The sequence below is a fragment of the Dipodomys ordii genome, unplaced genomic scaffold (assembly GCF_000151885.1).
Source record: "Dipodomys ordii isolate 6190 unplaced genomic scaffold, Dord_2.0 Scaffold138, whole genome shotgun sequence".
Lineage (NCBI taxonomy): Eukaryota > Metazoa > Chordata > Mammalia > Rodentia > Heteromyidae > Dipodomys > Dipodomys ordii.
Window position 1 is genome coordinate 45,485 of NW_012267354.1, and position 25,841 is coordinate 71,325.

The 25,841-nt window shown below is 47.2% G+C and overlaps 1 protein-coding gene across 1 annotated transcript; it reads right to left on the reverse strand.

Moving 5' to 3' along the window:
• Window positions 1-119: 119 nt before the first annotated feature.
• On the reverse strand, window positions 120-23,888 carry Msh5 (mutS homolog 5). The gene is made up of 24 exons (XM_013031103.1): window positions 23,745-23,888; window positions 23,443-23,566; window positions 22,265-22,345; window positions 22,070-22,132; window positions 19,946-20,067; window positions 19,524-19,633; window positions 18,571-18,606; window positions 17,892-17,974; window positions 17,197-17,242; window positions 7,829-7,967; window positions 7,642-7,704; window positions 4,649-4,777; window positions 4,342-4,414; window positions 4,089-4,198; window positions 3,798-3,878; window positions 3,473-3,560; window positions 3,058-3,247; window positions 2,810-2,936; window positions 2,296-2,445; window positions 1,770-1,844; window positions 1,434-1,577; window positions 950-1,087; window positions 734-807; window positions 120-350 (listed from the first exon to the last, which is right to left on the reverse strand). Exons 1-24 carry the CDS (start codon window positions 23,886-23,888, stop codon window positions 239-241), a joined length of 2,502 nt encoding a protein of 833 aa, XP_012886557.1. The 3' UTR covers window positions 120-238.
• Between the last annotated feature and the right edge of the window lie 1,953 nt (window positions 23,889-25,841).

The following is a 25,841-nucleotide window of genomic DNA, read 5'->3' on the forward strand; positions in this document are numbered from 1 at the left end:
ATTACCCTTGTATTGAAACTGAGACGAGGCACATTCCTCTGTGGACTGCTTGATGTTTATTAGTTTTTCGTGTTCTGTTTTGGAAACAATAACTTCATCCGAAAAAAAAAAAGCCACTTTATTCCTACTATGAAACAAATTTTCTAGGCAACCTGAGGACTCTGGGTCTGAAGGGGATAAGGAAACAAAGGGCCTGGCAGTCCCTGGGGCCTCCGGAGTCAGGAGGGCAGAAGGACTCTCAGAGGATGGCGGTGGCAGCAGGCAGCACTTCCTGTCCCATGAAGATGTCCAAGTCCAGGTTGGGATCATCTAAATCCAGTTTCAGGAACTTACCCACTAATTCCTGGCACCTGAAGAAAGAGAATGGTGGGGCTTATAGAAGAATGGATAACTGAGTCCCCGAGCCAGGGAGAGAATCTGCATAAGAAACCCATCACCTTGGGGCTGGGAAGGTGGCTCAGTGGTAGAGCGCTTGCCTTGCATGCATGAGGCCCTGGGTTCGATTCCTCAGCATCACATAAGCAAAAAGAAAAAAGCCGGAAGTGGTGCTGTGGTTCAAGTGGTAGAGCGCTAGCCTTGAGCTGAAGAGCTGAGGGACAGCGCCAGGCCCAGAGTTCAGGCCCCATGACCGGACCCAAAAAAAAGAAACCTATCACCTTGATGATGTAGGGATTTAAGAAAGAAGCAATGTGTCATTGATGAGTACCATGCACATCCGGGGCCATGCACTTACTTTTCTATTTGGTTTTCCTTTAGTAACTCCTTGACAGGCTGGATGGGTTTTCCACTGCGGACCAAGTCTGAGACCTAGGAGCAAGATGGAAGGCAGGAGGGGCATGGGGAGTTGAAGAAGAACAGAGGACTATTTGGGGCCCAGAAGTCCAGATCTCCAAAGGAAGGGACAAGGGGAGCCCTGAGATGAAGGTGGTTGGACACAGAATCTCATCACCTCGTTGGCACGGGCAATGAGTTTGTCGGGTAGGCCAGCCTGGGCGGCGGTGTGAGAGGCATGGCTGGCATTGGCAATCCCTTCGCAAAGCTGGTAGAAGAAGACAAGGTCATCCCCATCTTCACAAGTCTCCATGGTCTTAAAAGAGAACAAAACGGGGGCAGGGAGGAAGCTGAGAATGTGGCTTAATGGTAGAACGCTTACCTGGCATACATGAGGCCCTGGGTTCAGTTCCTCTGTACCACATAAAGTTTAAAAGAAAAAAAATCTGTAAAAGCAGGGTGTGAGGGGGGGCGGACAGTGTGTCATCAACCACCCTGCTTCCTGCCCAGGAGGGAAAAAGCTTGGGCAATTCCTGTGCAGACTGAGAAGAGGACAGGAACGTGGCTCCTGCTTGGGGAACCCCTGCTCTGATAGAGGAGCCAATCCTTACACTGGGGAAATGCTCCATTTAAGGGTCCCTGAGGTAGATTGGCTTCCTCACCAAATAGTGTACCAGGGGTCCCTGAGGTAGTAGCTGTAGCTGAACAAGGCTCAAGAAGTTGGTGGCCACAAAAATGTGGGGGCACATGGGTCCAAGCGCCAGCCAATGTCGAAGCACGGCAGCCAGAAGTGCCAGTCCATCCACCTGCACGGAGGGCAGGAGGGAGGGGTAGAGCTACAAGCAGCACCCTTCTACATCTGCCCTGGCCTTGCCCCGTCTCACATTCTCTATTTCTTTTCTGCCCATACATCCGTGTTGTTTCCCAAGCCTGGCTACACTCAACTGCGTCTCCATCCTCCTCCCTCTCCCTCCCCCTCTCCCCAGTTCCCCTCTCACCGTGTTGGTTCCCTTCCCAAATTCATCAATAAGGACCAGAGACTGCTCAGTGGCATTATTCACTGCTTTCGCCACCTAGTGGGCATAAGGTGGACAAGGAAGCTCCATTAGCACGCAAGGCCTCTAATGATCCACATTTTGTTCATTCTTTCCTTGCCTCACATAAAGCAAAGGTTCAAGAGGTATTGTTTTTACTTTTGTCTGTGTGTGTGTGTACCGGGGCTAGACACTGTCTCTGAACCCTTTCCCTCAAGGCTAGCTTTCTACCACTTGGAGCCACAGTGTCACTTCCAGGTTTTTTTTCTGGTGGTTAATTTGAGATAAGAATCTCATGGACTTAACTGCCTGGGTTGGCTTTGAACTGCGATCCTCAGATCTCAGCCTCCTGAGTAGCTAGGATTACAGCCGTGAGCCACCAGGACCCAGTTCTCAAGAAGTGTTTTTGGTATTACATTCTGAGCTCTGCTGAGACAGTTCCTTCCTCATTGTCCCCATCCTGATCCCTCCTTCCTTCGCTCCTTTTGACCTGATTGAGATCAATCATGAAGGTTGAGAGGCCGAGGGAAATGGATTCACAGCTGTGAATTCGGGTGAAGATGGCATCCACTGCCCCAATATCTGCCTCCTCCGCTGGCACAAAGCTCCCCACCAAGGCCATGAAAGTGATCAAGCCAACCTGAACAGGAGAGGAGACAGGACTCAGAGACTGGCGGTGTGGGTGAAAGTAAACGTGAGGCTTAGCTGAGGCCAAGGATGATAGAGAGAGAGATGGCTACTGGGTAACAGAAGAACAAAGGTATACAACACACTGCCACCCACCCCAGCTTTGGACAGAGCAGAGGCCTATTTGGAAATAGCATGGACCTATTTAGAGGTGGATCATGGGAATTCAAGTCACGGCATGATCTCTTAGAACATGGTTCTCAGGTAGAAAATGAGAATACAAGATGGAAGAGCAGAGGACTTGGGTTGGCTGGCTGGGCAGGGGTAGCAGGGGGGCGGGGGAAGACAGTAGAGGGCCAGGATGTTGGGCTTCTCACCTGTTTGAGATATATGCTTTTCCCTGAGGAATTGGGTCCAGTGATGACTTTGACTCTCCCTTTGTCCTCACCACATTCTGTGGAGTTGGGCACAAAGGTTCTTGCACACAGTTCCATCAGAGGGTGTCTGTGGTGGGCAGAGGGGCACTTTATATGACCCATGCATCCAGATGGGTAACCCCAGCTCCACCTCAGACAAGGGGCCTCTGGGCATCTTGTGTATCCATCAACACCCCCTTTGTTCTTACCTGCCATTCTGGATTCTTACTCCATGGAGCTGGGAAGAGTAGCGGGGTCTTGAGTAGCCATACTCCCGGGCAGCACTGGCAAGAGACAGGAGGACATCCAGGCGGGCAGCAAGGTCCAATACCGGTGTCAAGACAGCTGCCCGCGCCAGCACCTGACACTGCAGCTGGTGCATCAGCAGGGTCTCCTGGTCTGGGGGCAGGTGAGGGAGGGAGCCGAGAGTCAGCTTCAGAGCACAGTGCAGGAAAGACAGAGACCACAAAGAAACCTGGAACCAGGCATGCAGAAACTAAGACAGAGCCTGAGACTGTCAGAGATGGGGACGATGTAGAGCAGAGTAAGAGAGACACAGCAAGAAGAGGAGGCCATTGGAGACTCAGCTAGCTGCCCACCTCCCACCAACTTCACTCCTCTCACCCCGGATTTCACAGTGCAGGTCTCCCAGTAGTGCATCCAGCTCCTTGGTTCGAGCGCTCCGATAGTGCAGCTTCTCCTCTGAGAGAAACTGAGTACGAGAGTTCAAAGCTATGGGCGTTACATCTCTTGATCCTTCTCAACCCTCCCACTCTCTCGCTCAGCCTTTAGTACCCCCAACTTGACTTTTTTCCTTTGTCTCAGAGGTGGTGATCTCAAAGTAAAACCACAGAGGAGATCACAAAATGGGCAGTGGTGATGGCGTAAGATCCTTCCTTCACTTGCAGATTTGTTTTCCTTAATCAGTCCCGGGCAGGTGGAGACTCACCATAAAGTCCAGTCCCTCGATCTCAAAGTCACTGGCTTCTGCCATAGATGGCAGGCGGGGAATAGAAAGGAGGAAGCCGATCTGGGGAGAGTAAAGACATAGGATTGGGGGGGTACCTTTTTTCCTTAGGGGAAACCTAAGACTCTTGTATGTATCCCCCAGGCCTTCCTTCTGGGGGTGACACAAAAATGACATTCCCCACAAGTTCTCTTAGCTACTAATATGGCCTCCATAAGCCTAATAGGACCTCAAAAAGACCCCATGGGCTTCCACCTCCTCCCCTTCCCGCACCAGAGGGATGTAAATGACACTGCACGAAGGGATACGCGAGTCCAGATTCTCCAGCTCTTTCCGAGCCACTTCAGTGAGGAAACTGGGAAGACCCATCAGCCTTCGTTTTTCTAGGAACATGGAAGACACATGGGTATGAAGAGTGAGGACCTTGCTCTCGTTTTATGATGACCCCCAGCTGTGGGGGCGGCTTGCTGAGGGGGGGCGCACCCCACTGCAGGGCTCACAGGCACACCCCATACTCAGCCCTCACTCTCATCGATTTCAGGATCTATGTTGGGGAGGACAGTGAAGCGATTTTCAGCAAGACTGCCCTCAAAGTCCACCTGCGGAGATAAAGGAGAGTCCATTTCTTATCACCCAGCGTCACACCTCTGTCCTGTCCCTCAGCTTTTCCCTTGCCGTCCAAGAACCTGCACCCTGCAAACGCACCCAATGTTCTGTTACACCTCATGGGCTCACACGTTTCCTCATCTCCCACACCACCTTCCCCACACCCCCGTTCTTCGCCATTCTTTTCCCTATCTCCCCGGGTGCCCTGACTCTTTCCTTCTACTTACCACTTTCCCAATGAGGCTGGCGATGTGGTGTAGATCATCAGAGAACTCTTGGGCAATGTCCCGAAAAAGCTGGATGGACTGAGGCAGGGAGCGGCAGGCGTCTCTCAGACCCAGGGCGCTGTACACCGTCTGCAGGAGAAACTCAATGAGGGAGATGACCCCCACTCAGGTGAGCTAAGGGGAGGGGATATGGACAGACTGAGAAGAACAAAAACCAACGTGAGAAGACACATAAAGTAAAAATAACAAAAAAAGAGGGCTGGGAAGGTGGCTCAGTGGTAGAGTGCATGCATGAGACCCTGGGTTCGATTCCTCAGCACCACATAAGCAGAAAAAGCTGGAAGTGGCACTGTGGCTTAAGTGATAGAGCGCTAGCCTTGAGCTGAAGAGCTGAAGGACAGCGCCCAGGCCCAGAGTTCAGGCCCCACAACTGGAAAAAGAAAGAAAGAAAGAGAGAGAGAAAAAGAAAAAGAGTTGCTTGTAATCCTAGTGACTTGGAGGTCTGAAATTTGGAGGATCACAGTCTGAGGACAAGTTGGGCAGAGAAGTCTTTTTTTTTTTTTGGTCAGTCCTGGGGCTTGAACTCAGGGTCTGAGCACTGTCCCTATGCTCTTTTGCTCAAGGCCAGCACTCTGTCACTTTGAACCACAGCTCCACTTCCAATTTTCTGGTGGCTAATTGGAGATAAGGGTCTCACAGACTTTCCTGCTTGGTCTGGCTTTGAACGTTCAATCCTCAGACCTCAGCTTCCTGAGTAGCTAGGATTACAGGCATAAGCTACCAGCACTGGGCCAGAGAAGTCTTTAAGACTCCATCTCAAAAGGAGAAGATGGATATGGTGGTGCAGGATGCACAGAAAGCCAAAAATAGGTGGCTTAAGATACAGGTGCCCCTGAACAGGAAGCGAGACTATCTAAAAAATAACCAGCACAAACAAAGACAAAGAGCTGAAAGATAAAAAACAGCTAAAAAGGAAATAACTTGTTTTCTAAAACACTAATGGTACAAACAAAGATAACTCTAGAGCAATTATTTAATCATTCTTGGCCTCCCAAGTGTTAGGAGAGGAGAAAGGTAAGGGAATATGACAGAGGAGATGAAGTTGTTCAAAGTATACTGCGTGCAAAAAGGGAAATATCACCATAAAATCTCATGTTACAAATGTATGTTGACTCAAAAAAATAAGAAGTGAAAGTGAAAGAAATATAGATAAAACACGATTGGCATTAATTGTAGTGCAGTAACTACATAGTGGTATAAGGGATTAATTATACTATTTTCTCTAAATTCTTTTTTTTTCCCCTGTCAGACATGGAGCTTGATCTCAGGGCCTGGGCACTGTCCCTGAGCAATTTTGCCCAAAACTAGCACTCTACCACGTTGAGCCATACTTCCACTACCTGTTTTTGAATGGTTAATTGAAGATTAGAGTCTCACAGGGACTTTTCTGCCCAGTCTGGCTTTGAATCACAATCCTCAGATCTTGGCCTTCTGAGTAGCTAGGATTACAGGCCTGAGCCACGGGCTCTAAATTCTTTTTTATGTATGTGCCAGTACTGGGGCACAAACTCAGGGCCTCTCACCAGGCTTATGCTCCACCACTTAAGCCATACCTCTATTTGGGGCTTTTTTGCTGGATAATTGGAGATGAGAGTATCAATTTTGTCAATCTAGGCTGGCTTCCAACCTCAGTCCTCAAATCTCATCTACTGAGAAGCTAGGGTTAGAGCTAGTAAGTCACCAGCCCTGGCCTGTAAATATTTTTTGATACTTTCCACAATACAAAGGTGGGTTTTTATTTTGTTTTGTTTTAAGCCAGGCACTGGTAGCTTATACCTGCAATTCTAGCGACCCAGAAGGCTGATATCTGAGGATCCCAGTTCAAAGCCATGTCAGGCAGACAAATCTGGGAGGTTTAGACTCTCATGTCCAACTAACCAATAAAAATCTGAGAGTGAAGGTAGAGGGATGGTTCAAATGGTAAAGTGTTAGCTTTCAGTGAAAAAGCTAAGCAAGAGAGAGGTCCATTAGCTGGGTGACAGTGGCTCATGCCTGTAATATTAGCTACTCAGGAGGCTGAGATCTGAGGATTATGATTCGAAGCCAGCCTGGGCAGAAAATTCTGTGAGACTCTTATCTCCAGTTAACCACCAGAAAACTGGAAATGGCACTGTGGTTTGGAGTGTTAGAGCACTAGCCTTGAGTGAAAAAAATCAGGACAGTGCCCAGGCCCTGAGTTTCAAGCTCTACAACTGACCAAAAGAAAAAACAAAAACAAAAAAAAAAACCAAACCACTTGTTTTCTTTATTTTTTTTGACAGTCGTGGGGCTTGAACTCTGGGCCTGGGCACTGTCCCTGAGCTCTTCAGCTCAAGGCAAGTGCTCTACAGCTTGAGCCACAGTGCCACTTCTGGTTTTCTGGTGGTTAAATGGAAATAAGAATCTCACAGACTTTCCTGCCTGGGCTGGCTTTGAAACACAATCCTCAGATCTCAGCCTCTTGAGTAGCTAGGATTATAGGTGTGAGCTGCAGCGCCCAGCCAGTGTTTCTGTTTTTTTTTTTTTTTTTGGGTCCGGTTGTGGGGCCTGAACTCTGGGCCTGGGCGCTGTCCCTCGGCTCTTCAGCTCAAGGCTAGCACTCTACCACTTGAGCCACAGTGCCACTTCCGGGTTTTTTCTTTTTTGCTTATATGGTGCTGAGGAATCGAACCCAGGGCCTCAGGCTTGCAAGGCAAGCGCTCTACCACTGAGCCACCTTCCCAGCCCCCAGTGTTTCTGTTTTTAAGAGTAATAGGATAAAGTTGGACAGAGTGACCAGTGTAGAGGAACATAGTTCAAATTTAACTTGGACTTCAAGAGTTTAGAAGGAGGCCTTACATGGAGTGTAGTGGCACTCAGGAGAGCAGAGGTAAAAGGATCGTGTATTGGAGGCTTAGCATAGGCTACCAGAGCAAGATTAAAAATAAATAAATAAATGAAAGGGGAGGTCTTACCTTATACAGAACCTGCCAGTCATTGACCTTGGTGTGAGACAGCTTCATGCGTTTCAGAATAAGCTAAAGGCAGATAAGGAAACAGTCACTTTCCCCTCTCCTGCCAGGATGTCTCTCAAGAAACACATCATCCACTGTTAGCCCTCAACCTCCTTTCCCCCATCCCTGATCCCCATCTTGGGCTCACAGGCACGTTCTTGATGTGACTCATGAGCCTGTGCAGCATCTGAGCCATGTCCAGATTCTGGGGCAGCAGAAAAAACTGTATGACGTCTAGACGTGAATTGAGCTCCCCGAGGTCCTGTGTTGGACGTGTGAACCATAGCCTGGAAGTGAGAGTTGGGATGGAAAGCTTAGAAATCACACTTGTACTCGTTCTTGTCTTTGTCTCAAGTTTCTAAAATGTATTTGGAAGTCCTTCCTTGGGGATTGTGGCAATATGTATTTCTGACTTGTTATAGGAATTATTCTGGCAAAGGCAGAGTCCTACCTATGTGGGTGCTTATGTGTGTTTATTGAAAAATGGCTGCGGGCTGGGAAGGTGGCTCAGTGGTAGAGCGCTTGCCTTGCATGCATGAGGCCCTGGGTTTGATTCCTCAGTACCAAATAAGCAAAAAGAAAAAAGCCAGAAGTGGTGCTGTGGCTCAAGCGGTAGAGCGCTAGCCTTGAGCTGAAGAGCTGAGGGACAGCGCCCAAGCCCAGAGTTCAGGCCCCACGACTGGACCCAAAAAAGAAAAACAAAAAGAAAAATGGTTACAACAAAACTGTGTATAGGATGCTTTTGATAGATAAGACCATTTGTTATTCCATGTGGATGTGTGATGGAGCTTGTCAATATTTTAGGAGAGCAGTGTGTTAAAGTATTTGTGTGCCAACACTGTTGCTCTCTCTGTGGTGGAGTGGGAGAGGGTGAGTCAGTACGAGTTTGCATATCTGTATTTAGCTGTGAAGTATCTCTGGGTAATAGCACAGATATTTGTCTTTTCAAGTTCTTCCTGGGAAATTACATTAACTATTCCATGTGCAGTAAGCCTGTAAGTCATAGTAAAGTCTATCTCTGCAAGGAAAAATATTTGAGGAGGGGAGGGTCATTTGAGAAGCATCAATGAAGATTGTCTTTTCTCTCCCCCTCCGACCCCCCCTCTGGTCATGGGGCTTAAATTCTAGTTCTGGGCACTGTCCCTGACCTTCTTTTGTTCAAGGATAGCGTTCTACCACATGAGCCACAGCACCACTTCCATTTTTTTCTGAATAGTTTATTGGAGATGAGAGTCTCACAAACTTTCCTCCCTTGCTGGCTCAAACCCCACCCTTGGATCTTAGCCTCCTGAGAAGCTAGGATTACGAGTGTGAGCCACTAGCACCTGGCTTTTTTCTTCTTTTCTTTCTTTTCGTCCTCTCTCCCTCCCTCTCTCTGATCTTTTCTTTTCTTTCTGTCTTACCAGTACTAAGGCTTGAGCATTGTGTCTGGGTACTATTGCTTAGATGGGTTTGTTTGTTTTTTCCTTGGTCATGGGGCTTGAACTCTGGACCTGGGCGCTGTCCCTCAGCTCAAGGCTAGTGCTCTCCCAGTCATAGCACCATCTCAGTTTTCTGGTGGTTTATTGGAGATAAGAGTCTCTTAGGAGGGCACTAGTGACTCACACCTGTAATCCTAGCTACTTGGGAGGCTGAGATCTGGAGATCGTGGTTCAAAGCCAGCCAGGGGAGCTGGGAAGGTGGCTCAGTGGTAGAGTGCTTGCCTCACATGTATGAGGCTCTGGGTTTGATTCCTCAGCACCACATAAACAGAAAAAGCTGGAAGTGGTGCTGTGGCTCAAGTGGTAGAGTGCTAGCCTTGAGCTGAAAGCTGAGGGACAGTGCCTAGAACCAGAGTTCAAGCCCCAGGACCGATTTAAAAAAAAAAAAGTGAAACTAAGAAGTTGAGCCCAGGGATTCTTTTCTACATTAGAACAAACCATTAAGCATTTTATCAAAGAGCCAGTGTGTGGAAACACTGGAGCCTGAGGATACACATCTCACATTTAGTCTATAATCAGTTACCCTGGGGCAGAGCCTCCAACTAGAATGAAACAGAAGAACCAGTTAATTCAAGGGTGGATTTAAAAAATGTCTACTTTCTCCTTGGTCACAGGGGGAGGGCTTCTGTCACAGCAATGTATATCTGTCCCACTTTTGGAGAGCATATGAGCCTCATTAAGCAGACATTTTGTGAAACATCTAGATATCCCTGTCTGATGTTTTGCTAATGCCTTAGCAGATCTTAGTCAAGCCAAATTGCCTAATTTTATAGCTAAGGAAATGAGGCTCTTCACAGATCCACAGCACTGCTAATAAGAAGTTCATCTGGGTCTCAAACTCAGCTCTTCAGACTGCCAGGACAGTGCTCCTTAAAGCATACTGTGACATTTAGTTGTCTTCTAAGCACCCTGTCAGCTTTAAGCCAGTGGGGTCCTTAGTTCATCCTTCTACTCATGATATCAGAGCCTGCCTATCACATATGAAACATCTGAACCCAGATCAAAGTGCTCTATCCACGTGCCTAAAATGCCCTGTCCACGTGCTGAACACGTGATCAAAATGCCCTGTCCACAAGCCTAAAAAGCCCTGACCACGTGGTGATCACATGATCAAAATGCCCTGACCACGTGCCTAAAACGCCCTGTCCACATGATGATCACGTGATCAAAGTGCCCTGTCCACATGGTGATCACGTGATCAAAGTGCCCTGTCGACGTGCCTAAAACGCCCTGTCCACGTGGTGATCACGTGTTCAAAATGCCCTGTCCACGTGCCTAAAACTCCCTGTCCATGTGATGATCATGTGACCAAAATGTCCTGCTCACGTGCCTAAAACGCCCTGTGCACGTGATGATCACGTGATCAAAATGCCCGGTCCACGTGGTGATCACGTGTTCAAAATGCCCTGTCCACGTGCCTAAAACTCCCTGTCCACGTGATGATCATGTGACCAAAATGTCCTGTCCACGTGCCTAAAACGCCCTGTGCACGTGATGATCACGTGACCAAAATGTCCTGTCCACATGCCTAAAATGCCCTGTGCACATGATGATCACGTGATCAAAATGCCCAGTCCACGTGGTGATCACGTGATCAAATTGCCCTGTCTACGTGCCTAAGATGCCCTGTCCACGTGGTGATCACATGATCAAAATATCCTGTCCACGTGATGATCACGTGATCAAAGTGCCCTGTCCACATGCTGATCATGTGATCAAAGTGCCCTGTCCACGTGACTAAAACACCCTGTCCACTTGATGATCACATGATCAAAATGTCCAGTCCACGTCCCTAAAACGCCCTCTCTACGTGGTGATCACGCGATCAAAGTGCCCTGTCCACGTGCCTAAAACACCCTGTCCACATGATGATCACTTGATCAAAATGTCCTCTCCACATGCCTAAAACGCCCTGTCCACGTGAGGATCATGTGATCAAAATGTACTGTCCACGTGGTGATCACGTGATCAAAGTGCCCTGTCCATGTGCCTAAAAGGCCCTGTCCACATGATGATCACGTGATCAAAGTTTGGCATCCATGTGCCTAAAAAGCCCTGTCCACGTGATCACGTGATCAAAATGCCCTCTCCAAGTGGTGATCAAAGTGCCCTGTCCAGGTGCTTAAAATGCCCTGTCCACGTGATGGTCACGTGATCAAAGTACCCTGTCCACGTGGCGATCACGTGATCAAGGTGCCCTGTCCACATGCATAAAAAGCCCTGTCCACGTGATGATCATGTACCTAAAACTCCCTGTCCACGTAATGATCACATGATCAAAATGCCCTGTCCACGTGGCGATCATGTGATAAGGTGTCCTGTCCACATGATGATCAGGTGATCAAAATGCCCTGTCCACATGGTGATCACGTGATCAAAGTGCCGTGTCCAAGTGACTAAAACGCCCTGTCCACGTGATGATCACATGATCAAAATGCCCTGTCCACATGCCTAAAAAACCCTGTCCACATGATGATCACGTGATCAAATGTCCTGTCCACGTGGTAATCACGTGATCAAAGTGCCCTATCCACGTGCCTAAAAAGCCCTGTCCATGTGATGATCACATAATCAACTGCCCTGTCCACATGATGATCACGTGATCAAGAGGCCCTGTCCACGTGCTTAAAAAGCCCTGTTCACCTGATGATCATATGATCAAATGCCCTATCCACGTGGTGATCACGTGATCAAAGTGCCCTGTCCAGGTGCCTAAAATGCCTTTGTCCACATGGTGATCACGTGATCAAAACGCCCTGTCCACGTGCTTAAAAAGCCCTGTTCACCTGATGATCATATGATCAAATGCCCTATCCATGTGGTGATCACGTGATCAAAGTGCCCTGTCCAGGTGCCTAAAAAAAAGTCCTGTCCACGTGGTGATCACCTGATCAAAACGCCCCGTCCACGTGGTGATCTCATGATCAAAATGCCCTGTCCACGTGGTGATCACGTGATCAAAGTGCCCTGTCCAGGTGCCGAAAAAGCCCTGTCCAGCCCTGTCCACGTGGTGATCATGTGATCAAAATGCCCTGTCCACGTGGTAATCACGTGATTAAAGTGCCCTGTCCACGTGCTGATCACGTGATCAAAGTGCCCTGTCCACGTGCCTAAAATGCCCTGTTCACGTGGTGATCTTGTGATCAAAATGCTCTGTCCATGTGAGGACAGGGTGTTTTAGGCTCATGGACAGAGAATTCCTTCCTTTCATCCCTGATTGAGATTAGAGATTTAAACTTGAAGCACTGGAGTATTTCAATTACCCTACCAATTGCCTGCAGATGACCTCAGAGATTATTCTAAATTAATCCCCCTCCAGAGGGTTGTGGGAAAAGGATTGTGCTCCTGTAGGCTAGCGAAGGTTTCCACTATGGGTTGTTGTTTTTGTTGTTATCATTATTATCATTGCCAGTCCTGGGGCTTGAACTCAGGGCCTGGACACTGTCCCTGAGCTTCTTTTGCTCAAGGCTAGCATTCTACCACTTGAGCCATAGCACCACTTCTGGCTTTTTCTATTTATGTGGTGCTGAGGAATTGAACCCAGGGCTTCATGCATTCTAGGTAAGCACTCTACCACTAAGCCACATTCCCAGCCTTATTTATTTATTTTTTTGGTTGATTATGAGGCCTCACCTCAGGGTCTAGGCACTGTCCTTGAGCTTTTCTACTCAAGGTTAGCACCCTACCCCTTGAACCACAGCTCAGTTCGTTTTCTGGTGGTTAACGGGAGATAAGAGTCTCACAAACTTTACTACCTCATCTGGCTTCAAATTGCAATCCTCAGATCTCAGCCTTCTGAGTAGCTAGGATTACAGGTGTGAGCCACCAGCACTTCACTCTGAGTTTTTAGAGATGATATGAATGGTATGCTTGGATTTGTATGTTATGTTTACTCAGAGTACTCCACCTACAAGTCCATAGGTCAGGCACTGAAGTAATAGAAATGACCACTGGACAGAGTTCACAGTTACAGAAACAAGAAGATTCTCTAATGACTAATTCTAACTTGCTATGACAGTGGAACTGAAAAACGTAAATGAAGCCAGGCATCAGTGGCTCAAACCTGTAATTCTAGCTACTCAGGAGACTAAGATCTGAGGACTGCAATTCAAAGCAGTCCCAGGCAGAAAACTCCATAAAACTCTTATTTCTGATAAACTATCCCCAAAAAGCCAGAAGTGAAGTTCTGGCTGGATAGTAGAGCATTAGCCTTAGGCAAAAGAAGCTCAGGGACAATACTCAGGACCTGAGTTCAAGCACAGGACCAGCACAAACACACACACACACACACAAGCACTATATAACACAAGAAAAGTGCACATCAAAAGGTTGTATATCTGGAAGTGGCGCTGTGGCTCAAGCAGTAGAGCACTCCTTGAGCTGAAGAGCTGAGGGACAGCGCCCAGGCCTAGAGTTCAAGCCCCACGACCGACAAAAAAAAAAAAAGGTTGCATATCTGGGTGCTGATGATTCACACCTGTAATCCTAGCTTCTCAGGAGACTGAGATCTGAAGATTAAGGTTCAAAGCCAACCCTGGGGCAGGAAAGCCCGTGAGACTTATTTCCAATTAATCACCAGAAAATAAGAAGTAGAGCCGTGGCTCAAAGGGTAGAGCACTAGCCTTGAGCAAAAGAGGTCAGAGACAGAGCCTAGGCCCTGAGTGCAAGCCCCACGATGGACAAAACAACAACCTCTAGCCAGGCACTGGTGGCTCACACCTGTAATCCTAGCTACTCAGGAGGCTGAGATCTGAAAACCAAGGTTTAAAGCCAGCCAAGACATTGACTTCAGTGAGACTCTAATCTCCAATAAACTACCAAAAAAGCTGGAAATGGAGCTGTGGCTCAAGTGGCAAAGTGTCAGCCTTGAGCAAAAGAAGGTCAGGTATAGTACCCAGACCCTGAATTCAAAGCCCAGGACTGGCAAAAAAAAAAAAGGTTTTTGTTTTCGTTGCACTGGGATTTGAACTCCGGGCTTTATACTTGCTAGCAGGAACTCTACCAATTGAGTCATACCTCCATCCCCCTTAGAGGTGCTTGTAAAATTTTCATCAGAAAGTTGATAGTTGACCAGATACAGGTAACTCACAATTGTAATTAATTCTAGTTACTCAGCAGGCTAAGATCTGAGGTTCAAAACTAGCGTAAGCAGACAAATCTGAGAGACAGAAGCTGGAAGTGGAGGTTGGCTCAAGTGGTAGAATGCCAGTTTTGAGCGGAAAAAAAAGCCAAATGAGAAAGTGAGGCCCTGAGTTCCAATCCCATTGCTAGCATGAAAGAAAGGAAGGAAGGGAGGAAGGGTAAAGGAAGAAGGGAGGGAAGGAAGGAAGAAAGGAGGAGAAAGGGAGGCAAGAAGGAGGAAAGAAGGACTGGGAATGTGGCTTAGTGGCAGACTGCTTGCCTAGCATGCATGAAGCCCTGGGCTCGATTCCTCAGTACCATATAAACAGAGAAGCCAGAAATGACACTGTGGCTCAAGTGGTAGAGTACTAGCCTTGAGCAGAGAGGGGCTCAGGGACAGGGCCCAAGGCCTGAGTTCAAGCTCTAGGACTGGTTAAAAATAAAAGAGGAAAGAAGGAAGGAAAGAAAGAAAATAAATCAGCTGATTTGAATCTTGAAGGCTTTTGTTTGTTTTTTTGTTTTTGTTTTTTTGTCGGTTGTGGGGCTTGAACTCTGGGCCTGGGTGCTGTCCCTCAGTTCTTCAGCTCAAGGCTAGTGCTCTACCACTTGAACCACAGTTTGCTGGTAGTTTATTGAAGATAATAGTTTCATGGACTTTCCTGCCCGGGCTGGCTTTGAACTGTGATCCTCAGATCTCAGCCTCCTGAGTAGCTAGGATTACAGGCTTGAGCCAACGGCACCTGACTAATCTTGAAGTTTTTTTTACAAGGAAGAAACAGGCAAAAGACTTTCCAGAGTGAAAAATGATAAACATGGGTATGATCTATTTCTTTTTTTTTTTTTTTTTTGCGGTCGTTGGGCTTGAACTCTGGGCTTGGGCGCTGTCCCTCAGCTCTTCAGCTCAAGGCGAGCACTCTACCACTTGAGCTACAGCGCCACTTCCGGTTTTCTGGTGGTTTATTGGAGATAGGAGTCTCACGGTCTCTCCTGCCCGGGCTGGCTTTGAACTGCGATCCTCAGATCTCAGCCTCCTGAGTAGCTAGGATTACAGGCGTGAGCCACCAGCGCCCGGCTGGTATGATCTATTTCTACAATGACAAGAAGTCCGAAATGAATAGAATACAAGCTGGATTAAATAGGAAAGGACTTCTGAGGAGTGTAAGAATGTGAGCCCGAACCTCCTACTGCAACCTCATACCACTACACATGCTAATCTTCATCCTGTTATTTTGTTTCTACTTAAAGTTTTTTAATAAAAGCCTATAATGCTGGGAAGGTGGCTCAGTGGTAAGAGTGCTTGCCTTGCATGCATGAGGCCCTGGGTTCGATTCCTCAGCACCACAAAATAAATAAATAAAAGTGTATAATATGCTCATATCTCTGTGTTGGAATAGTTGGTAGTTTAGAAGGATTGAATGGAAAAAGAAGAAATTAGAAGAAACCAATCTGGAGCCAAATGCTCCAGGTTAGAAATCATGATTGCCAGAACTGAAGCAGTGGGAAGAGGGTGAAAGCGATGGCTGAGATTTTGGGATAGGATCAAGAGACATTAGTGAATAATTGAATATGGAGTGAAGGATAAGCATCAATCCAGAGTTCATAGCTTGAAAAGTATACCGCCAGCAATGCCATTAACCAAAAAATAAAAATTTTTTAAAGATGCAGGAAGAAGAGCAGGTCTGTAGGGCATCAGTATGGATGATCTGACTTTGAGGTGCCTGTAGAAACTATGTGTGGCAATTATATGCAATTAGAATTCTACATACAGAGTTTAAAAACTAATTTGAGTCATCAGAAAATAGCTCATTGGAAAAGTATTTTTGAGATGTGGTGTGGGTCTTTTTGATGTTGTTTGGTTTTGTTATTTTGCTTTGCCAGGGTCAGAACCTAGGGCAAATATTCTACCATTCTGGATCCCTAGACCACTTAAGTATTTGTTTTTGCTTTTTGCTTTGCTATGTATCCCAGGTTGGCCTTAAACTCACAATCCCCCTCATCTTCTTTCCTTCCTTCCTTCCCTCCCTCCCCCCCCCGCCTCTTTCTTTTTTTGCAGGGGGGAGTCCTGGGACGAACTCAGGGCCTGGAAGCTGTCCCTGAGCTTCTTCCTTCTTTTTTTTTTTTTGTTGGTCATGGGGCTTGAACTCTGGGCCTGGGCGCTGTCCCTCAGCTCTTCAGCTCAAGTTGAGCACTCTACCACTTGAGTCACAGCGCCACTCCCAGTTTTCTGGTGGTTTATTGGAAATAGGAGTCTCACAGACTTTCCTGCCCAGGCTGGCTTTAAACCATGATCCTCAGATCTCAGCCTCCTGAGTGCTAGGATTACAGGTGTGAGCCACCAGCACCCGGCTCCCTGAGCTTCTTTTGCTCAAAGTTAGTGCTCTACCATTTGAGCCACAGCTCCACTTCCTGATGTTTTGGTAATATTTTGGAGATAAAAGTCTCATGGACTTTCCTGACCTGGCTTGAACTGTAAACCTCAGATCTCAGCTGCCTAAGGAGCTTGGACTACATGAATGAGCTACCAGTGCCCAGCTTCAATCCTTCTTTAGCCTGGGAAGAGCTGGGGTTAGAGGTATGCACTTTCACATCCAGTTGACATATGAAATGATTTTTTTATTTATTAAAGATATTACCCTATGCTAAACTAGTGTCTGTGGTCTTGTTCCTGCTACTTGTGTGTATGCAAGTCTGTATCATCAATAGTTATTGTATATCTGTGCTAAAAACATAAATTGAAGGCAACAGCAGCTACTACATGGTGCTACTAGAATAATTAGTGCATTTAGCCAGTATTCAATAAAGGGTAGTAGATAGGGTGGTGTGTGGGGGTCTATAGACAATAAGTAGACATCAGTATATGGTATACACACAGAACTCAGGCATGTGTGTATGTAGTGTGTCTGAGCCCACTCACCTGAGCAGCTTCTCTCCCCACTTACAGCGGCATCTGTTGAGGATTCCTGGGGGTAAGAGGGGAGGGAATGTACTTTTTATAAGGCAAGATGGCTTATGGATTCAGATATACAGTAAAAAAGCTGCCAAAGTTGGCATCTAGCCACAAAGTTGGTCTGGCATTACCATACATGGACATGTGGGATGGAATGGACACTCACAGGAACACTCAGCCAGAAAAACATTTGGAACAGGCCTAGCTATGACTCACCGAGAGTCCAATACACATACATAAAAATTACATACAACCCACTGAGATACTTGCAGATACTTGCAGTCATGTCCTTAATATACTCTAAAGCCATAGGTATGTGATAAAGACTGCAAATCAACTAGAGGGAGTTACCATAGTGACATAACTCCTTTCAACAGGACCTCCTAAAGTCACAGGTTCCCAACTAGAAGAAACATTCATATAGACCCAGGAATGAATACAGAATTGGTTGTTGCAGCTGATGCAGAGAACACTGAGTGAGAGATAAAGGAGCAGGTAAAATTCACAGCAGGTACAAACTCTGAGGAGTTACAATCCAGAAAGCTGGATTGACATGAAAGAGAAAATTGGCAATGGGACTGCAAGGGGAAGAAATGGGCTGAGATTTATCTTGGCAGCCAACTGCTTTTGTATAGCATGTGGAGAAGAATGGGCACACCTACCAAAGAGGCTGAGCCCCTCCTTCAGTCCACTGGCCACTTTGTACACCGAGGGATGAGACTCACTCTTAAAAATCTGTAGAACACTGTCAGGGAGAAATGGAAGAGTTTGGGGATAACCTGGATTTTTTTAAGGGAAAGGGAATTGATGATTGAAAAAAAACAGAATGAGGATCAGGACAATGTTCCTGAGATTATATTCCCCCAACACACTCTGGGGGCATTAAACCCAGAACTTTGTGTACAATGGGCAACTGCTCTAGCACTTGAGGCGAGTTCCCACCCCAGAGACTATCTTGATGCAAGATTTATCCCTTATCTTTCTGTGCCTCAGTTTCTCCCTTCAGAAAAGGAGGATGATAGACTGGGGCCATAGCTCAAGGGAAAAGAATGTGCCCAGCATGCAGCAGGCGTGGGCTTCCATTCCCATTCCCAACACTGAAAAGGGAAGGAAAGAGAAAAGGGAGGGAGGCATGGAAGCTGGAAGAAAGGGTAGAAAGACCTTCATGCTTTTCTCCCTTCCTTCCCTTTATCTTCTTTCACCTATCATCCTTTCTTTTCCTTCAGGGACAGAGACCTTAAGAGCCCTAGGATTGGGGAAACTAAAGCCTCTTTAAGATGATTAGCATTAGACTCAATCCTTTTCTCTCCCCAGAATGGCAGACTGCCTCTACCTCCTCACCTGTAAGTGTCTTGATCTATGCTCACCAGATGGGTCCTGAGGACAGAAAACAGAGATAAGATAGCTGGGATATGAGAGATCTGCGTTTATTCTGAAACTCCACTCCTTGTCTCCCCTCTCTGAATATTATTTCCATCTTCTCCCCACAGCTTCACTGCCCCTTTTATCCTGTGTGTCCCAGCACATTTCACCCACTGGCTTGCTGCCCCTATCCCCAAACCTGAGGCTCACTTTATTTTTTATTTATTTATTTTTGGGTCTGGTCGTGGGGCCTGAACTCTGGGCCTGGGTGCTGTCCCTCAGCTCTTCAGCTCAAGGCTAGCGTTCTACCACTTGAGCCAAGCGCCACTTCTGGCTTTTTTTTTTTTAATTTTATTTTATTTTATTTGTGAACAAACTGTACAGAGGGGTTACAATTGCATGGGCAGGATAATGCATACATTTCTTACCAAGCATTGCAGCCTCCTCCTTTGTTTACCCTTCCCATCCCTTCCCAGCCTCCCCCCTCCCCCCCCATCCCAATCCTTCTCCTTCCCCCCTTCCCCCCCCCCCTTTCCCCTCCCCCCCCCACCGACGTTGTAAAGCTCGTTTTGGACATGACAACTTGTACTTCTCATTGTTGCATCAGATCCACCTGTATCCTTAAACAACTGGTTTTTCCCCATCTCCTCCACAAGTTATACTGACATCAAATATAGTGAAAGCAGGGGTTATACTGTGGGGGAGGGACATACAAAGCAACAAAGAGATAATCTTATAAATGCGTTAGAAACACATGTATGAAAGAAAAAACTGGCTTTTTTCTTTTTATGTGGTGCTGAGGAATTGAACCCAGGGCCTCAGGCATGCAAGACAAGTGCTCTACCACTGAGCCACCTTCCCAGCCCTGAGGCTCACTTTTTAAGCCTCCCAGTCCCACTTTACTTTGGTTGATAGTAGAGTGAATCACCTACAACACAAATTTCTTAAAGCCCAGGATGGGGACGCTGACATTACAGTCTTCCAGCTCAACCCCAATTCTTCTTCGGCCCAAGAACTTGAGCAATCCTCCAAGAGCCCGAACCTGGGAGGGGATTAGCATTGTATAAATCTCCTGTTTATTCAGCAGCAATAAATCCTAATATAGTCGACCCTCTCTATATTGAGGTCCACTTATTACTACTTCACGGATTTTAACCTATCACAGGGGTCTCTGGAACCTAACTCCCATATAGGTAAGGAACACTGTATCTTAGAAGCTACTCAACACTAGGGAAAACTATTATTTTCCAGGAATGGTCCAAAACCTTCCAGAATATAGCCCTAGGGCTGACACTTTTGTGCCTTTCTCCAATTGGCCACACAGCCCCTCCTTTACCCTCAGGACCCAGCTCACCAGGAGAAGGCAGTCAAAAGGAATAATTGAGGAGAGGAAGAGGATTTTCTCAGTAGCAGTCATAGACTCTGGGATGAACGAGTAGTTTCCAGAAAGAAGACGTTGTTTGCTTATCTCTAGACCTATTTGGGAAGTTGGGGAGGGAAAGGTCTAGTAGCGTATTTTTTCACTCCATTTTAAGAACAAGAGAGTAAAAGCAAGAGAAATGATGTAACTTGTCCAAGCTAACATAGCAGTTAATGGAAAGCTAAAGAAAAAAACAAAAAATTGTTCTTAAATTCTTTTTATGTTATGTATATATGTATGTACATATATATACATAGATGTATATGTGTGTGTGTGTACATACATATGAGAAGGATATTTGGCTAAAAGCACAATCTGAGAAAGGACAAAAAAAGAGAATACCTGTGGGGGGAGGTACATTACAATAACTTTTTAATAGATCATGACTGTGACTCTTCACTCTTTTCTTTTTCTTTCTTTTTGGTTGGTTGTAGGGTTTGAACTCTGGGCCTAGGTGCTGTCCCTCAGCTCTTCAACTCAAGGCTAGGGCTCTACACTTCAGCCACAGCGCTACTTCTGGTTTTCTGGTAGTTAATTGGAGATAAGAGTCTCATGGACTTTCCTGCCCAGGCTGGCTTTGAACTGCGATCCTCAGATCTCAGCCTCCTGAGTAGCTAGGATTATAGGTGTGAGCCACCAGCGCTGGGCTTCTCTTCATTATTTTCACAAGGAAAAAGAAAGACAGATAAAGGATTCAGGAGAGAAAGATATGTGAGATTGGCAAGGGGTTGGCCCAAAAGATTATACTGATAGAGGAACTAATAGCACTAATACCCTAATATAGAGCATTCCCTGTACTTTCTGCAAACCGAGGAAGTTTACAAAAGTGTCTTATGGCCATCAGGGTCACCAAGGCAGTCCTTTTTCTTTTTTAATATCAACAAATGACTTTAAGGGGAAAAGTCCAACAAAGCTGTTCAAAAAGTTTGTGTGGGGTTTTATTTATTTATTTAAATTTTATTTTTTTTGTTGGTCATGGGGCTTGAACTGTGGGCTTGGGCACTGTCCCTGAGCTGTTCAGCTCAAGGCAAGCACTCTACCACTTGAACCAAAGTGCCACTTCCAGTTTTCTGGTGGCTAATTGGAGATAAGAGTCTCATGGCCAGGCACTGGTGGCTCATGCCTGTAATCCTAGCTACTCAGGAGGCTGAGATCTGAGGATCTCGGTTCAAAGCCAGCCCGGGCAGGAGAGACCATGAGACTCCTATCTCCAATAAACCACCAGAAAACAGGAAGTGGCGCTGTAGCTCAAGTGGTAGAGTTTTCGCCTTGAGCTGAAGAGCTGAGGGACAGCACCCAGGCCCAGAGTTCAAGCCCCACTACCGACCAAAAAAAAAAAAAAGAGTCTCATGGATTTTCCTGCCCAGGCTGGCTTTGAACCACGATCCTCAGATCTCAGCCTCCTGAGTAGCTAGGATTATAGGCCTGAGACACCGGGTTCAAAAAGTTTTATCACTCCTTCCATTCAAGGCAGGCTCCTATCCCTAAAAATGCCTAACCCAAGTCTGCACTGGAAGTCATTAAAGAGCAAGGATCAAGAGAGGTCTTAAACAGGTCATAGGGAATGAAGGAGATGAGGAGGATTTAAAACAAAAAGCTAAGGGGCTGGGAAGGTGGTTCAGTGGTAGAGCGCTTGCCTTGCATGCATGAGGCCCTGGGTTCGATTCCTCAGCACCACGTAAGCAAAAAGAAAAAAGCTGGAAGTGACGCTGTGGCTCAAGTGGTAGAGTGCTAGCCTTGAGCTGAAAAGCTGAAGGACAGCACCCAGGCCCAGAGTTCAGGCCCCATGACCGGACCCCCCAAAAAAAATAAAAAGCTAAGCCTGGTGGTTCATGCTATAATACTAGCTACTCAGGAGGCTGAGATCTGAGGATTGTGCTTCAAAGCCAAACTGGACAGGAAAATCCATGAGACTCTTATTACCAATTAGACACAGACACACACGCACGCATGCACGCACACGCACACACGGTCTAGCAGTAGATCTCAGGTTGATGGGTGGGGCTGGGAAAGCAGGGAAGGACTATCAGGATGGGATGCAAAGCACAAAGGAGATACCAAAATCCACACTTGGCAAATATACGACTTCAGGTCTCCTTGGCCCTCTCTGCTCCTCAAAGGCTGTGGGAGGCAAAGAGAGGACCATTATTCCATGTGTACCTTAGTCTGTGCCTCCTTCCCACTCTCCCAGTTCTATCTAGCCTCTTGGAACATTCCATAACTTAGCCCTTTCTCCTTTTCCCTCTTCCTTACCAAACTTTCCTAGAAACCGAGTCATATTCTCATCCTGTTTTGCACTTGTAACAATAGACTGAGGATTGATTTCATCCAGAACTTAAGAGAAGACAGACAAAAGCAGTTAAAGAAGCTTTATCTTTTTTTCTTTTTTTGGCAGTCCTAGGGCTGAAACTGGGCACTGTCCCTGAGCTTCTTTTTGCTCAAGGCTAGTACTCTACCACCTGAGCCACAGCGCCACTTCCAGCTTTTCGTTGATGTGACACCGAGGAATTGAACCCAGGGCTTCATGCATGCTAGGCAAGCACTCTACCACTAGGCCACATTCCCAGCCCCAAGGAGCTTTATCTTTTAAGGAAGAGGAAACTCTCTTGGCTAAGCTCTCTCCCTCTCAGATTTTCTCTAAAAGTAGGATGTGCACATTGGGAGCATATGTCTCATTCCTATGGGATTTATAGAAGTCTCAGTACTAGGAGGAAAGAAAGATGTCTTGAAGATTGTCACTAGACTAAATCCCTTGAGGAGTCATGACTTACATGCTCAGGACTAGATCTGCAGCACTTAACATACTGTAAATACTTAAGAATAATGAAATGGGTGCTGGTGCCTTACACCTGTAATCTTAACTACTCAGGAGGCTGAGATCTGAGGATTTCAGTTTGAAGCCTGCTTAGGTAGGAAAGTCTGTAAGACTCTTAGCTCCAGGGGCTGGGAATGTGGTCTAATGGTACAGTGGTTGCCTAGCATGCATGAAGCCCAGGGTTCGACTCCTCAGTACCACATACACAGAAAAAGTCGGAAGTGGTGCTGTGGCTCAATTGGCAAAGAGCTAGCCTTGAGCTGAAGAGCCCAGGGACAGGTCCCAAGGTCCAGAGTTCAAGCCCTATGACCAACAACAACAAAAAAAAAACAAAAACAAAAGATTCTTAGCTCCAATAAAACTACTCAGAAAAAGCCAGACGGGGTGCGGGTTGCCATGGCTCAAGTGGTAGAGTGCTAGCCTTGAGCAAAAGCTCAGGGACAGTGCCCCAGCCAGGCCAGAGTTCAAGCCCTATGGGCAAAACAAAACAACAAAAACGATTCCTAAAAACAAGAGGAAGTGTTTAGTAATCAACCATAAGTTGTCAAATAAGGACATATGAATGAGACACACTTGCAGTTCTAGAAAGCAGGGGAATTCGTGGCTCTGTCCCCACCTCTTTGGAGAAGCTTGAGGCTCTCATGATCGGGGGCATCTGGCATAAAGTGGATGACAGAATCACTAGTGTCATAGTAGGCAATGCCCAGATATCCCGAATTCCACAGCACACACAGATGGATCTGCCCCACGAGGAAAAAAAAGGAAACCAATGATTTGTACCACTGGGAAGGGCAGGATTTTGCCAGGCTATATTAACTGCTCGTTAGTCATTTTATCTAATCCCTGGGGGTAGAAGGCGAGTGCCTGGCCCCGTTCCCCAAACCCTAGTATTCGAACACGCGGACATCCCCTGGAGACCTCGGCCGGCTCCTCGTCTTCGTCCTCCTCCTGGACTTCTCTGATTTCTCCAGACCCCAGCACCGGGATAGGGGGGCTGGCTGTGGCCGGCCTCGATCCCGGGCCCAGTGGAGCCCTGCCTGGGGTTGCTCGGAAGGAAGCCATGGACTGGACGGCTCTGCGGACGCAGAAGGGGACATTTGGTTAGCAGGGGCGCGGAGGGCTGTGGTGACGGCAGAGGAGGCAGGCTGCCGGGCCTTCGCAGGCGCTCCGCGGGAGCAAGACGAGGAGGCCCCGGTGCGCCCCACCCTCGTTTCTGTCACACGGATTTTGTAGTTTAGAAGCGGGGAGATTTGAAGGTCCGGAGAGAAGACCTGTGGAAGGGTAACCTCTCCGCTGCTACCAACCACGCCCCACGATCACGCTCTATCCCCACCCACCACAGCAGCCTCCGCGCGGCGTTCTCCCGCCTTTTCCGTCACCCGACGGGGAGGAGCTCGAGACCGCCCCACAGGCCAACCGCCCTAAGCCGCCGGGAAGGACGCTTCCAGGGCGTGGGCGGAATGCGCGCGCAGACTCCTCACTCTCTTTATAGCTATTGGTTAGAGAGTCTCGGATCCTATCTAAAGATTCGACGAAGGCGGGAAGGAGGCGGGAACCGCTGAAGGGTCTGGGCGCTGATTGGTTTTTTCCCCACTAGGGGCGCTGCCTAAACTTTCAAACTTCCCGCCATTTGCCGTTGCTTAGCAGCGGTGTCTTTGGGTTTTGATTGACGCAGGGCGGAACCTGGGGAGGGGGTGGGGGGAGGAGACCGCTGGCGGAGCTTGACTTCCGCTTGGGGTAGGGTCCGCCGCGGTCAGGAGGAGGGGTTAGCTATAGCCGATCTTAAAGCGACAAAGGCCTTTTTCTTTCTTCGCCTACATTCCCCTCCCCCAGCCCAGGCCTCCCCCTCTATTCCCCCCACCCCGAGAGTGGAGAGAAGCAAAATTAATTCAATCCTGGCCGACAACTCTGAGTTAATATTTGCTCCGAGTTAATATTTATAAAGAACTCTGAACAGTGCCTGGCAAACAAAGTGAGAGCTACATAAGTGTTTTAAATAAACAAGTAGAAATAAGAAACAAGACTCCTATTTTAACCTTATTTTGCCTGTTTCCTGCACCCCCCAAAGACACGATGGGATCCATTTATTTCACACCCCTCCCAGGAGGTAGAAAGATTCAAATTACACCAAATTTTTAAATACTAGATCTAATAAAAACACCTAAACCCATATAGAGTTACGTGAATAGTTAGGTTTTTAAAAAGAGGTAGCCCAGTAAGAACCACCCCCAAGCATGTGGTATTCAGGTAATGGGTAGGTTTATTCATCCTTCTGGCTAGCACCAGGTCATGTAGGCCCTCCCCAGGCTGGGAAAGACCAGGGAAAGAGGGCTTCTGGGCCTGGGCTAGGCCTTATCTAAGGTATGGGTGGAGAAAGGTGTGGTCACATCTAATTCAGATGTGACCTCAGCAGATGCAGATGTGACCTCTTCCAGGTGAGCCAGTTGCCTAGGTAACATAGGAACTGGGCAGAAACTTTGCTGTGAGGAGGGTGGAGTCTGCTCACCATCCAAGAGCGGACCTTACACATACCGCCCCACCCCAGGGCATTCCCCTAATGACAGAAGTATCACTCCTTCATTCAGCAGCTATTTAGTGCCTTCTCTGGAACAGGTGATAAGCTCCAAGTGATGAACTTAATAAAGTTTGTTTCTGTTTCATGAAGCTTAATTATGAGTGTTGGGGGGGGGAGGGAGGAGTGAAGACAAGGGAGGCATTTATGAGGACACACACGTGTTGGGTCTGGGCTTGAACTGAAGGCCTGAGTGCTGTACCTGAGCTTTTTTTTTTTGGGGGGGGGGAGGGGGTCCGGTCGTGGGGCCTGAACTCCGGGCCTGGGCACTGTGCCTCAGCTCTTCAGCTCAAGGCTAGCACTCTACCACTTGAGCCACAGGGCCACTTCCAGCTCTTTTTCTTTCTTTTTTTTTTTTAATTTTATTTTATTTGTGAACAAACTGTACAGAGGGGTTACAATTGCATGGGCAGGATAATGCGTACATTTCTTACCAAGCATTG